Below are 14,295 nucleotides of genomic sequence, written 5' to 3'. Positions count from 1 at the left end.
TTTAGTTGACTGGATGAGGCCTACTCACATTTACAGAGGGTATCTGTTTTACTCAGGCAACCAATTCAGATGTTAACCTTGGCCAGAAACACCCAAAACACCCAAAATAACATCTGACCAAATGTCTACGTGTCCTGGAGGCCAGATAAGTTGACACATAGATGAACCATTACAAAGTTTTTTCTTTCTTTTTTAAAGATTGACATATAATTTGACTTACAACATTGTTAATTTCTGCTGTACAGCAAAGTGACTTGGTTATTTATACACACACACACTCTTTTTTAAATATTCTTTCTTCATTATGGCTTGCCATAACATATTGAATGCAGTCCTGTGCTATACAGCAAGATGTTTATACCCATTGTGTGTGCAGTAGCTTTCACTCATGACTTGCGTTTTTTTCTTCCAGTGCATAAGCGTGTCATCTGACTACCTTTTGGCTTCCTTGCTTTCTGACGTGAGACACCAACTTTTTGTCTTCTTGAGGATTTCCTGTACTTGGCAAGTCCTTTCTCTCATGCAGCTTTCAGATTTCTCTCTCTGTGTTTGCACTTCAGCAGTTTGATTATAATGAGTTTATCTTACCTAGAGTTTATGGAGGGTTTTGAATTTGTGGATTCATGGAATTCATCTCATTTGGGAGGATTTTTGACTTCTTCAAATACTCTCCATGTCCCTTTTCTTTTCTCTTCTTTCCTTGCAATTCCCGTAATGTCTCTGTGGTCAGCTTGGTGGTGTCCCACCAGGTTCCTTAGGCTTTGTTCAGTTTCATACCTTTTCCCTTTGCCTCAGAGTCAGTAATTTCGAATGTCCTCTAACATTTTTCTTCTGCCTGCTGAAATCACTCTTGAGCCACGCTGGTGCCTTTTTTTTTATTGTAGATACTGTAATTTTCAACTTCAAAATTTCTGTGTGGTTCCATTTTATAATTTATATTTCTTTATTGATACTTTATTAATTTTGGTAATACATTGTTTTTTCTTTTTCATGTTTCATGTTTTGTCCAAGCTTTTTTGAATGTATCCTTTGCCCAATAAACATGATGTCTGGAATTCCTAAGGGACATTACAGTAAATTATTTTTTTCTTTGAATGGGGAATACTTTGCTGTTTCTTTTTATGTCTTATGATTTTTTTTTTGTTGACATCTAAACATGAATATTATAATATGATAATTCTGTGAATCATATTCTCCACTTTCTTCAGGGTTTGATTTTTTTTTTTTTTTTTTTGATTGTTGAAAGCTGTGATTTGTTTAGTGATTTTCCAAAACCATTCTCTGCAAAGATGATTCCTTGTCATGTGTGGTTGGTACATTTTCCGTTCCTTTGCCTGTGTTCAGCTAGTGTTTTGACAGATGGCTTTGAGTGACAGGAGCTGACTTAATTCCCCCTTCCCCCCAAAGTCCTAAACAAACAAATAGAAGAATGTCTCTCCTGGGCTTTGTAGATCAGCCCTGTCCTGGGGCAGCCTTTCAGTCCTCAGCCAGGCTTGCATGGTGCTCAGTGATGAATGCAAGGTAGAAGCTTAGTGTTCTCTCGGGTGTTCTGAGGTTGCATCTTGCTGTGGACATGCATACTGTCTTCTGAATTACCATCCATGCTCATTTGTGAAAGGGGACCCCCTCCCCAGCTTTTGCCCCCACATCTGGGTGACCTGTTGTATAAAGACGGTAACCTTTTGTCATGGGCACCTTTCATTGTTAGTGCTGCTCTCCGTGGTTTCAAATGACTCTTGCTTTTCTAGTCCGAGTTCCATGTGAGGTGAAAAAGAGCTGAGTGCCTTCTGTTAGTCCTTCAGGGGATCCCCAGACAGATGAGAGCAGGCACACTCATTTGTGAGTAAGCTCTGTTCTGCTCTCCGTGGAGCTAGGGACCCAGGCTGAAGATGCGAGTGCGGGCTGCCCCTGTGTCACCGAAGGGATGGAACCCACACTTGGAAACCCCGCAGAGCTGTCCTGCTGGTGGGAAACTGCCTTTCTTTGATGCAGTATTTGCTTGGCTGTTGTAAACCTTTTGTCATTTTCCATAGTTTTAACAGCGTTGGTTCTGACAATTACTGCTTGGTTTTTTTTTTTATGTTTCTGTCAGATTAGAGAATGTGGGGCCTCCCTACTTTGCCCTTTTGCTGACTTCTCATTGTGGTTTTGATTTGCATTTCTTTGATGGCTAATGAAGTTGAACGTTTTTTCTTCATATGCTTATTAGCCATTTGTATATATTTTTTTCAGATTTGGCCAAGTTTTAATTGGGTTATTTGTCTATTATTGAACTGTAAAAGTTCTTTATATATTGTACATTCAGGTCCCTTATACATGATTTAGAACCATTTTCTCCCATTCTGTGAGTTGTCTTTTCAGTTTGTTGAAGTGCCAATTTGTCTTTTGAAGCATGAAAATTTTAAATTTTGGTGATGGCTAATTTATGTATTTTTTTGAGGTTTTGATGTCATAGCTATGGGCTATTTATATTTAAAGGGTGGGCAGAAAAAAATGAGTGAGTAAGGAAACTGAGAGATCAGAAAAGAACCAGGAGATGATTTTGCCAGATAAATCAAGAGAGAGGTTCAAGTTAAGGATAGTTCATTGCATCATATACTGTAAAGAGAGTTTAATAGGAGAACCATAAAAGGTAGTAACTGTTGGCCCTGAGAGTAGAGGACGATGTAACAATAAGCTGGTATCTGCTTTCAGAATGACTACTGGGTACTTTATTTGCACATTTCACTTTTGACTGCTGTTGACAGGAGTCAGCGAGCTGTGGTGTGGAGTGAGGGGGTAGGCTTCTTACAGTAGTAGGGGTAGTGTGGTAGTGTTAGTTGCTCAGTCATGTCTGACTCTTTGCGATCCCACAGACTGTAGCCTGCCAGGCTCCTCTGTCCATGGGATTCTCTAGGCAAGAATACTGGAGTGGACTCCCATTCCCTTCTCTAGAGGATCTTCCTGACCCAGGGATTGAACCTGGGTCTCCTGTGTTGCAGGCAGATTCTTCACCGTTTGAGCTACAAGGAAGACCTTTAGGTTCCACTCTATTATTTGTTGTTCAGTTGCTTAGTCATGTCTGACTCTTTGCAGCCCCATGGACTGCAGCACGTCAGGCCTCCCTGTCCATCACCAACCCCTGGAGTTTACTCAAACTCATGTCCATTGAGTCGGTGTTGTCATCCAACCATCTCATCCTTTGTCGTTCCTTTCTCCTCCTGCCTTCAGTCTTTCCCAGCATCAGGGTCTTTTCCAAAGAGTCAGTTCTTCGCATCAGGTGGCCAAAGTACTGGAGTTTCAGCTTCAGCATCAGTCCTTCCAGTGAATATTCAGGGTAGATTTCTTTTAGCATGGACGGTTTCTATCTCCTTGCAGTCCAAGGGACTCTGAAGAGTCTTCACCAGCACCACAGTTCGAAAGCATCAATTCTTTGGTGCTCAGCCTTTTTTATTGTCCAACTCTCAAATCCATACATGACCACTGGAAAAACCATAGCATTGACTATATGGACCTTTGTAAGCAAAGCAATGTCTCTGCTTTTTAATACACTCTCCAGGTTTGTCTATTATACTTGTCAGTGGTTTCCCTTGGTGGTGGTTGTAGAAGCTTTCTGTGATGCCTGCTTGGGCTGAGGTCCCTTGTGTCTGAGAAGTGGTAACTCTGTTTCATGAGTGGACCTCTGCAGCTGTGTTGGTAAGTGGGACCCTCACATTCCTAATACATGGCTGTTGTACCCAGGGGTGGACCTCGGTGCTAAAGTGGGCTAAGAAGTTTTCAACATTTTGTAATTGTTGGAAGGCAAAGATGCAGGGTGAATTCTACTGGGCTTGTCTTCTAGAAAGATGTGTAAAACTGTAGCTGGAGTAGCCATGCTTACCCATGGTGATATAGATCTTGGCAGAGGGGACTTGTGTGTTCAGAACAGGATGAACCCTCTGCCAGGGACAGACTGACTCACTTACAGAGACAGTGTGATCCCAGGAAGGATGAAGTGCTTTATTTTTGGGTAGCTTTGTGGTTCCTGATTTCCAGCCCCAATTATAATAATTGCTGTTCATCAGTTCTGTGAGATACCTTTCTTCCTTTTTTTTTCTTTTCTTACTTTCTTTCTAACATGAGTATTTACATGGCGCTAACCTTTGTATAGGTTTCTGTTTGTTGGCACCCAGAGAATCTTGTCTTAAACAGTAACATTTGATATGAAAATGCCCACTGAGAAGAGAAAAGAGGAAGGAGACATTTTCGTGGAGATGTTCATATGATGTTAACTTGTGATGCTGGACAGTGACAGAATGTTGATGATTATTTTTAATATGGGTTTGAGTACTTACCTGTGATTCAGATTTAATTAGGCATGTGTTTTACATTGTCTATGTTCCATGAGACTGGCTTTCTAATGCTATTTTTTGGCCATGCTGCATGGCATGCAGAATATTAGTTCCCTGACCAGGGATTGAACGAGTGCCCCCTTGCAGCCGAAGTGCACTGTTTTAATCCTTGGACTGCCAGGGAAGTCCCTGGTTTTCTAACTTAAATAGTGTCTTTGCAAGTAGTAAAGTAAAAATAATTTAGCATTATCTGTGAAATTGAACATGCGTGTAACCTGTGACACAGTTTTCCTGGATATGTTAGAAAATTTCCAGGATGTGTGCACCCGCAGATGTGCTCAGAAATGTTTTGTGGAAGCATAGTTTGTAACAGCAAAACCTGAAAATACTCAAATGCACACTGGTGGCAGGAAGATGAGTCGGTTGTGGCGCATCATGCACTGAAGTCTGTGTAGGGCTGTGGATGAACGGTTTACAGCTTCATGCTTGTCTTAGAAGCAGGATTTAGTGAATAAATGTTAGTGTTCACAGAAAGTATACATAGCAAAGCGCTATTTTTAGTATTTAAGTATTCAGAGACTTCAAAACAAGTTAAAAACTAAACATATTGTTTAATTGTACATAGAAGGTAAAGTGTTAAGAAAGAGGAAGGGTATGATTAAAGGAAAATACAGGGTAATGATTTCCTTTGTTGGATGTGGGGCAGAAGGTTGGAATTGGGGAGAAACACACCAGGAACTTAAAGAAATTGGTAGTATTTTACTTCCTAGGTTCAGAGATGAGTTCATCATACTCATTTTGTTATTGTGCTTTATAATATGAATTACATGTATTCTTTTACACATCTCAGATATCTCATAATGCAAGGTTAAGGACTGTTACAAATTTGTTGGGTATAAGAATGCTTTTATTTTTACATAAAAGTAAAACTTACAGGACAAAACTCATTTTTCAAGCTGAAATAATCACTTATTTTAATGTATACTATACTACCCTGACTTTTTATTTACCTCATGCTACCTTCTCAGAGCCAAATTCTTAGGATTCCTTTTTTTTTTTTTAATTTTATTTTTAAACTTTACAATATTGTATTGGTTTTGCCAAATATCGAAATGAATCCGCCACAGGTATATATGTGTTTCCCATCCTGAACCCTCCTTCCTCCCCATACCATCCCTCTGGGTCGTCCCAGTGCACCAGCCCCAAGCACTTAGGATTCCTTTTGACTTCTTTGTCCTCAGGGTAATTTAATAATGTTGAGCGCTAGTGATACAGTAATAAAGCTTACAATAAGTATTTTCTGAACAAATGAATGAAGTAGTCTTTATCTGCATTCAAATGGATATGTCTTTCCTTTTCTCCTTTGCTTTTTGCTTCCCTTTTCACAAAGGAGAAAGGAGAAAGCAAAGGAGAAAAGGAAAGATATACCCATTTGAATGCAGAGTTCCAAAGAATAGCAAGGAGACATAAGAAAGTCTTCCTCAGCCATCAGTGCAAAGAAACAGAGGAAAACAACAGAATGGGAAAGACTAGAGATCTCTTCAAGAAAATTAGAGATACCAAGGGAACATTTCATGCAAAGATGGGCTCAATAAAGGATAGAAAAGGTATGGACCTAACAGAAGCAGAAGATATTAAGAAGAGGTGGCAGGAATACACAGAAGAACTGTACAAAAAAGATCTTCATGACCCAGATAACCACAATAGTGTGATCACTACCTATAACCAGACATCCTGGAATGTGAAGTCAAGTAGGCCTTAGGAACCATCACTACGAACAAAGCTAGTAGAGGTGATGGAATTCCAGTTGAGCTATTTCAAATCCTGAAAGATGATGCTGTGAAAGTGCTGCACTCAATATGCCAGCAAATTTGGAAAACTCAGCAGTGGCCACAGGGCTGGAAAGGGTCAGTTTTCATTGCAACCCCAAAGAATGCTCAAACTACCACACAGTTGCACTCATCTCACATGCTAGTAAAGTAATGCTCAAAATTCTCCAAGCCAGGCTTCAGCAATATGTGAACCATGGACTTCCAAATGTTCAAGCTGGTTTTCGAAAAGGCAGAGGAACCAGAGATCAAATTGCCAACATCTGCTGGATCATGGAAAAAGCAAGAGAGTTCCAGAAAAACATCTATTTCTGCTTTATTGACTGCCAAAGCCTTTGACTGTGTGGATCATAATAAACTGTGGAAAATTGTGAAAGAGATGGGCATAACAGACCACCTGACCTGCCTCTTGAGAAACGTGTATGCAGGTCAGAAAGCAAAGTTAGAGAACTGGACATGGAACAACAGACTGGTTCCAAATAGGAAAAGGAGTACGTCAGGGCTGTATATTGTCACCCTGCTTATTTAACTGCCGGAGTCCAGGTCCAGCAGCCAGGGATTCAACCTGAAGAGATGGATGGTGTTGGCGATAAGACAGCCTCTCAGTTTCTTGGACTCCCTGTTTATTTCAAGTTTAAGATTCTCTTTTATACTTCTACAAAAACATTAGGTCATAGATTTGACATTTTCAGTTCCTCCTCACCCAGATTTATTATCTCTATAAATCATTGTTGCTCTTCAGAGTTCCTGCTTCATTGATTCTCTTGGAATCAGCTTTACCATCTATTACCTACTTCCTCTAATGTGTCCTGTAGTTAACTTGTGATTACACTGTAACTCATGCCACATTCCTCAGTTTATTTCTTATCTTTCTAAATCCTGTTTGCTCCTAACATCTGAGCTCACTATCTCTTAAAAAGGCTTCTAGCTATAGTATCTCTAAAATTCCTAACCTCTATAAGCTATAGTAAAATATGCTAACTTTACAACATTCCTTAAATCTTTAACTTCTATTTTAATTATTTCTAAGCCCTAAATTCAGTAAACTCCTTTGCCATAAACATTTTCCTCACAAATAGGCTTCAGATAGCAATCCCTCCCATGGCCTCAAGCTGCAGCCTCTGTGCTCATCCTGGAACATTCTTGTAAAAGTCCTTAAACAAATGTCAGTGATTAACTTTATGAATTATTCTCTGAGCACAGCTGCAGAAGGCTTTGTGCCTTCTCATGCTCCTCTCAAGAACAATAAGCACCTTAATATTCCTTTTCAGTCAACTCAGCCGAGGAGAGGAAACAACAAGTCAGAATTACAAGGCCTAACTGCTTCATCCCAGGTCCGTGCCTGTGGAATGAGGAGAGGGGTCTGGGGCCGTGCCTCCATTTTGTCAGTAATGCCTAACACTGCTCCCGACATTTAACTTATATGCAGAGTACGTCATGAGAAACACTGGGCTGGAGGAAGCACAAGCTGGAATCAAGATTGCTGGGAGAAATATCAATAACCTCAGATATGCAGATGACACCACCCTTATGGCAGAAAGTGAAGAAGAACTAAAGAGCCTCTTGATGAAAGTGAAAGAGGAGAGTGAAAAAGTTGGCTTCAAGCTCAACATTCAGAAAACTAAGATCATGGCATCTGGTCTCATCACTTCATGGCAAATGGATGGGGAAACAGTGGACACAGTGGCTGACTTTATTTTCTGGGCTCCAAAATCACTACAGATGGTGACTGCAGCCATGAAATTAAAAGACACTTACTCCTTGGAAGGAAAGTTATGACCAACCTAGATAACATTTTAAAAAGCAGAGACATTACTTTGCTAACAAAGGTCCATCTAGTCAAGGCTATGGTTTTTCCAGTGGTCATGTATGGATGTGAGACTTGGACTATAAAGAAAGCTGAGCACCGAAGAATTGATGCTTTTGAACTGTGGTGTTGGAGAAGACTCTTGAGAGTCCCTTGGACTGCAAGGAGATCCAATCAGTCCATCCTAAAGGAGATCAGTCCTGGGTGTTCATTGGAAGGACTGATGCTCAAGCTGAAACTCCAGTACTTTGGCCACCTGATGCAAAGAGCTGACTCATTGGAAAAGACCCTGATGCTGGGAAAGATTGAGGGGAGGAGGAGAAGGGGATGACAGAGGATGAGATAGCTGGATGGCATCACTGACTTGATGGACATTAGTTTGAGTAGACTCCGGGAGTTTGTGATGGACAGGGAGGCCTGGCGTACTGTGGTTCATGGGGTCACAAAGAGTCGACTGAGCAACTGAACTGAGTTTTTATCTTTTTCTCTCTCATAACATCAAGTCATTCAACAAATTCTTTCTACTCTTAAAAGTTCCATGTAGGCTAGTCTGGGTTTTCTGTTCATAGAGTCTCTGGCTGGGTTTTGAGCCCTCACATGCCTGTACCGTCTGCTGCCTAGCTCTCCTGTCAGTATTCTTCCCTCTACTTAGTTTATCCTTCTTGCTGACACAGGCTTAATCTTCCTGAAACATTGATTTGATCATTTGTGCTGTTCCTCTGAACCTTTAATGATGAAGTGTTGGGGTACATATTCTTAAGTTTGGGCTCCAGACCTCTATCACTGGTGTTAACCAAGAGCCCATTCTCACTCCTCCTGTTCTGGGTCATGGCCTCTCTTACTGCTGCCTTGCTTTGGGATGTGGGGATGAGGGGTCTGGGGAGGTAGCCTGCCTGGACGTTCTTATTCTTCATACGCTTGCCGCCTTCAGATTGCCTCTACTTTCAAATATCAAATAACGGTATTTGGACCACTCTCAGAGAAACACTTGTATTTTGCAGCAGTTGTACTAGGTTCTTCTTTTTTAAAGTTCGGTTAAATTTATATTGTTTTCTGTCTTTCTGGTATTTTTAGTTTCTGGTGTACCTTCTGGTTTTCCATCTAGTTTTGCTTGGAACTTTTATCATTTTAGTATGCAACTCTCTTAGACTAGGTTCTCTGGATGGCAGTAATAGAAACCTATACGAGATGGCTTAGCTCAAAGGAGAATTTATATTAAAGGCAACACAGGACAGATTAAAGACTTGACTGTGAGACCTGAAGTAGACATAGGTGGTAATCTCCTTGACATCAAGCTTGGCAGTAATTTTTTGGATTTCACACCAAAAGCAAAAATAAACAAGTGAAACTAAAATGCTTATGCACAGTGAAGGAAACCATCAGCAAAATGAAAAGGCAGCCTACCAACAGGGAGGAGGTGTTGCCAAATCGTATTTCTGATAGGATAATTCTGAAACATGTAAAGAATTCATTCAACAACAACAACCTAATTAAGAAATGGGTGGAAGATCTGAATAGACATTTTTCTAAAGAAGACATACAGTTGGCTTATAGGTACATGAAAAGATGCTCAACATCATTAATCATCAAGGAAGTACAAATCAGAACAATGAGATATCACCTCAGGTGAAGTAAATTAGAGAAAGACAAATACTGTAAGATCTCACGTATATATGGAATCTTAACAATCTTATAGATACAGAGAGCATGCCGTTTTGCCAGGGTTGAGGGTGGGTGAAAGGGATGAAGGGAGTCAAAAGGTTAAAACACCCAGTTAGCTACAAAGTAAACAAGACATGAGAATGTGAATTAAAGCACGACAACTATGGTTAATAATAATGCATTGCATATTTGGAAGTTGCTAAGAGAGTAAACCTTAAAAATTATCAACACAAGAAATTCTGTAACTATATAGTGATAATGTTAACTAGACTTATTGTGGTGATCATTTTGAAGTATATACAAAATAGAGTCTAATATATGTCAGTTATACTTCAGTTAAAAAATAATAAAGCTATCTTATAGAACTGAGCATAAACTACAGTTGATCTTTACAGGAGAAAGAGGAACTGTAAGAGGAACTCCTGGAAATCAGGAACTACAAATTCCAGTCTGAATTTATGTTTATTTGGTATGGGATGTGGAGGCTAGCATATAAAGTCCACCATTTTGCTTCATTCTGATTTCAGTTTAAGAATCAATTTGCTTAATATAGATTCTTTCACAGATAGGGAGTTTGGTGATAGATATTTCCAAAGTGTTTCTCTAGCCTAATTGTGTATTTAGAGACCAGCAACTTATAAGTGTAAGAGTGATGAACCTTTCTATAAGTGATGACATCAATTAAAATACTTAAAGTTGTTTAAAACTCTGTGTGTGGTCTTGAAAGTTTGAAGAAATGTGAATGAGGCATTATAATTTTGAAGCTTCTAGGGAAAATAAGTTTTATAAAGTCAGAATTTATATGCTAATAATACACATCAATGTCAAGAAAAAATCGTGTACCAGAAAAGGGCCAAGCAAAATAAAGAGAAGGGAATAAAATGTAGGTTACTTCCTCCATGTAAGCTCTGAGTTTTCATAACTTCTTAGTAGTAGCACATGTGTACCGCATATTCTTGAAATTAATAGTTAAAATGGTAGTTTCCTTTTGGAAAATCAATGATTTATTTTATTGGAACAATTTAAACCATCATAACGTTATCAAGTATTGACAAGGGTGTTTGGAAACTAGTGGTATCATATGCTGATGGGGGTAAAAATTGATATATTTGGAGACCAGTTGGGCAATATGTGGTGAAATGGAAAATGTACTCATAACTCAGAAAGTCACCTCATATAGACCTTAGAGCAGTGATTCTCAACCAAGGGAGTTTTATCTTCCAGGGACACTTGACAACGCCTAGAAATGTTTTTGGTTGTCACATCTGGGGACTATTGACATCTGGTGGGTAGAGATCAGGAATGCCGGGAGGACCAGGAGGATGAGCGCCGAGCACGGACAGCTGCAGCAGTCTGGGGGCCGGCGGGGCCGGAGTCCTGGGGACAAGAAGTCCAGAAGGCGCAGCCGGCGCAAAGAAACCTACTCCATGTACATCTATAAGGTGCCGAAGCAGGTGCACCCTGACATCGGCATCTCCTCCAAGGCCATGAGCATCATGAACTCGTTCGTGAACGATCTGTTTGAGCGGCTGGCCGGCGAGGCCGCCCGGCTGGCCCAGTACTCGGGTCGAACCACACTGACATCCCGGGAGGTCCAGACGGCCGTGCGTCTGCTGCTGCCTGGGGAGCTGGCCAAGCACGCCGTGTCCGAGGGCACCAAGGCTGTGACCAAGTACACCAGCTCCAAGTGAGCCGGGGCCCGACCTTAATAAAGGCTGCACTGCTAAAAAAAAAAAAAAAAAGGAATGCTCTAAATATGCTGTAATTCACAGGACAGGCTCTCACAGTAAAGAATTCTGAGTCCAAATTTTGTAGAGTGTGGAGGTTGAGAAACCTGGCTTTAGAGAACACGGTTAACATGTTATGTTCTTGTATGTGAACATAGAGACTTTTGCAAGAATGCTCATAAAACATTGTAGTTGTGCAAAATTGGAAACAACGTGGATGTCTATCAGTGGAGGAAAGGATAAATAAAACGTGATAGGCCTATGGGATCCGTACTTTACAGAAGTTAAAAGGAAAAAATTCTGTCTCTATATTAGTAGATCTAAAAAATGAGTGAAAAAGACGCCAGGTACTTTCAGTTTGATACCATTATGAAAAATTTAAAAAAATACAAAGCAACAAATCTGTTATTTCAATATGTAAATGAAAATGTAGAAAATGAATTAGAAGGTTCTGTGGAAACCTCTTGCTAGGGGCTACGCATGAGGTGGGAGGAGGCTAAAGGCACCAGGGTGGCCAGAGGTGGCTTTACCTCTAGTTGTTCTTTTATGTCAAACACAAAGTGAAGCAACTGTGGTTTTATGTTTGTGTGAATTGAATGCAGAGTGTGAATGCCATTTGTTATAAAAATTTTGGTTGGAGGGACTTGCATGTTTGTAATAGTATTATTAATATTTTTTATAGTTCTAGTATTTCTCCAAAGCCTGTCCATGAATTCCATTTGCAGCTTTCCCTGCATTCAGATTTCATAGCACACAGAATATCATGCACTGTCTTTTTTCAGTTCTTCTTGTCCAGGAAGTTAGTCTTCTTGTAAAGTGAAGTGTAACTATTTTTTAGTGTTCGGTATTTATTTAGCTTATTTGTAAAGCTGTGGAGAAGATGTATTTATTGACTGCCATTAACCCCTGTTTGTGCTTAATTCACAAAAGTTAAAGGCATCATAAAGAACTCCCAACAATTATTTATTTTACCTGATTTTTTTGGCATTAGAATATATAGGAATAATTGGATCTTGAACAAGAACAAAAAATATTTCTCCTATTAACATTTTGTTGCTCTGATTTTTTAAAAAAATTTTGTATAAATATTTGATTACAGTAGTTTAATCTTTTCAGTAACTATTCAGGAAACTGAATTTAGGTGTCTAAGTGATTCTATCAACTTTACCCATAAAATATATTTAAAATCTTATCTAATGTTTTCTGAATAAGTTATACTTTAAAAATTTTTACAACTGCTGTTGAAGAGAAGAAATGGATATAATGTCATAGTCAGTATATTCTTTCTCAGAACACAAGGATCAGTTTTCATATGTGATAAATATATTGGCAGTAAAATGAAGTGGAAATAACACATGGCCTGTAATTTTTTTCATACAGGAATGCAAAAAGTAAGTGTCTCAAATACAGTGTAATTAAACGTTATAATAAGTACTTAAAATATCTTTGATTATGTCAAATTAAATAAGTTAGATTAAAACTGCATTTATAATTATATAGTTCATAATTTTTACACAAAAAAGCGTTTACCAAAAATTATTCCAAAGTTTAAAAAACTCACTAATTTAAATTTAAAAACTTAAAATAACCTTTAGTTAATGGATTTTATTTACCTTTGTTAGAGAGGGCTTATCTCTTTAAATGTCAATCCAATGAAAAGGTGACTGAAAATTAATGACTTTATTTAAGAAAATAAACTTCTTAAAATTTTAGATTAGATCTAATTTTTTTGTTAAAGGATTTTATACAAATTGTAAGAATAGTTTAATTATAAAAATCATGAAGGTAATTTTAATTTAGAATACTTAATTTAAGATAATTTAAGCTCAAATGTATAATTATAAAGTTATGACTCCTAACTATATAGAATTTGAAGTAAGTCATACAACCTTTCTAGATATTTTTCATAGGTGAAAACAAGGCACAAACTATCTCCATTTGATTTTCTTGCTAATACTTGCAATTTATTACTAAAGTTAATCCTTAATTGCTGAAAACAGTTGTCCCATGGTTGCCCATTATTTTTCTATAATACAATATGTAACAAATTATAAGGATTATAATTATTAAAAAAAATTTTTTTTTAACATAGCTTTTGAGTGTCTTTCTTGTTCAGTCACTCAGTCATGTCCGACTCTTTGTGACACCCCCCAGGCTTCCCTGTCCTTCATAATCTCCCGGACATTGCTTAAACTTATGTCCATTGAGTCAGTGATGCCATCCAACCATCTCATCCTCTATCATCCCCTTCTCCTCCTGCCTACAGTTTTTCCCAGCGTCAGGGTCTTTTCTAATGAGTCAAACCTTTGCATCATGTGGCCAAAGTATTGGAGCTTCAGCATCAGTCCTTCCAATGAATATTCAGGACTGATTTCCTCTAGGATGGACTGGTTAGATCTCCTTGCAGTCCAAGGGACTCTCAAGAGTCTTCTCCAATACCACACTTCAAAAGCATCAATTCTTCGGCGCTAAGCTTTCTTTATGGTCCAACTCTCACATCCATATGTGAATAATGAAAAAACCATAGCCTTGACTAGATGGACCTTTGTTGGCAAAGTAATGTCTCTGCTTTTTAATATGCTGAGTAGGATTGCCATAGCTTTTCTTCAAAGGAGTAAGTGTCTTTTAATTTCATGGCTGCAGTCACCATCTGCAGTGGTTTTGCTGCCCAGGAACATAAAATATCTCACTGTTTCCATTGTATCCCCATCTATTTGCCATGAAGTGATGGGACCAGATGCCATGATCTTAGTTTTTTGAATGTTGAGTTTTAAGCCAGCTTTTTCATGTTCCTCTTTCATCAGGAGGCTCTTTAGTTCTTCTTCACTTTCTGCCATAAGGGTGGTGTTATCTGCATATCTGAGGTTACTGATATTTCTCCTGGCAGTCTTGATTCCAGCTTGTGCTTCATCCAGCCTGGCATTTGGCATGATGTACTCTGCATATAAGTTAAATAAGGA

At 38.9% G+C, this 14,295-nt stretch overlaps 2 protein-coding genes across 11 annotated transcripts in view; both read left to right on the top strand.

Annotated features, from left to right (window-relative positions):
* Positions 1-14,295, top strand: part of TBC1D5 (TBC1 domain family member 5) — a 590,389-nt gene that overhangs the window by 39,003 nt on the left and 537,091 nt on the right. The window lies entirely within an intron of this gene.
* LOC129644357 (histone H2B type 2-K1) lies at positions 10,887-11,350 on the top strand. The gene has a single exon (XM_055570022.1). The coding sequence runs from the start codon at positions 10,931-10,933 to the stop codon at positions 11,297-11,299; it is 369 nt and encodes a 122-aa protein (XP_055425997.1). The 5' UTR covers positions 10,887-10,930; the 3' UTR covers positions 11,300-11,350.

Source organism: Bubalus kerabau, chromosome 2 (genome assembly GCF_029407905.1).
Source record: "Bubalus kerabau isolate K-KA32 ecotype Philippines breed swamp buffalo chromosome 2, PCC_UOA_SB_1v2, whole genome shotgun sequence".
Classification (NCBI taxonomy): Eukaryota; Metazoa; Chordata; class Mammalia; order Artiodactyla; family Bovidae; genus Bubalus; species Bubalus kerabau.
This window is presented reverse-complemented; position numbering and strand designations above follow the sequence as displayed.

Coding starts and splice junctions, on each gene's coding strand:
- LOC129644357 (XM_055570022.1), top strand. CDS start 10,931: ATGAGCGCCGAGCACGGACAGCTGCAGCAGTCTGGGGGCCGGCGGGGC.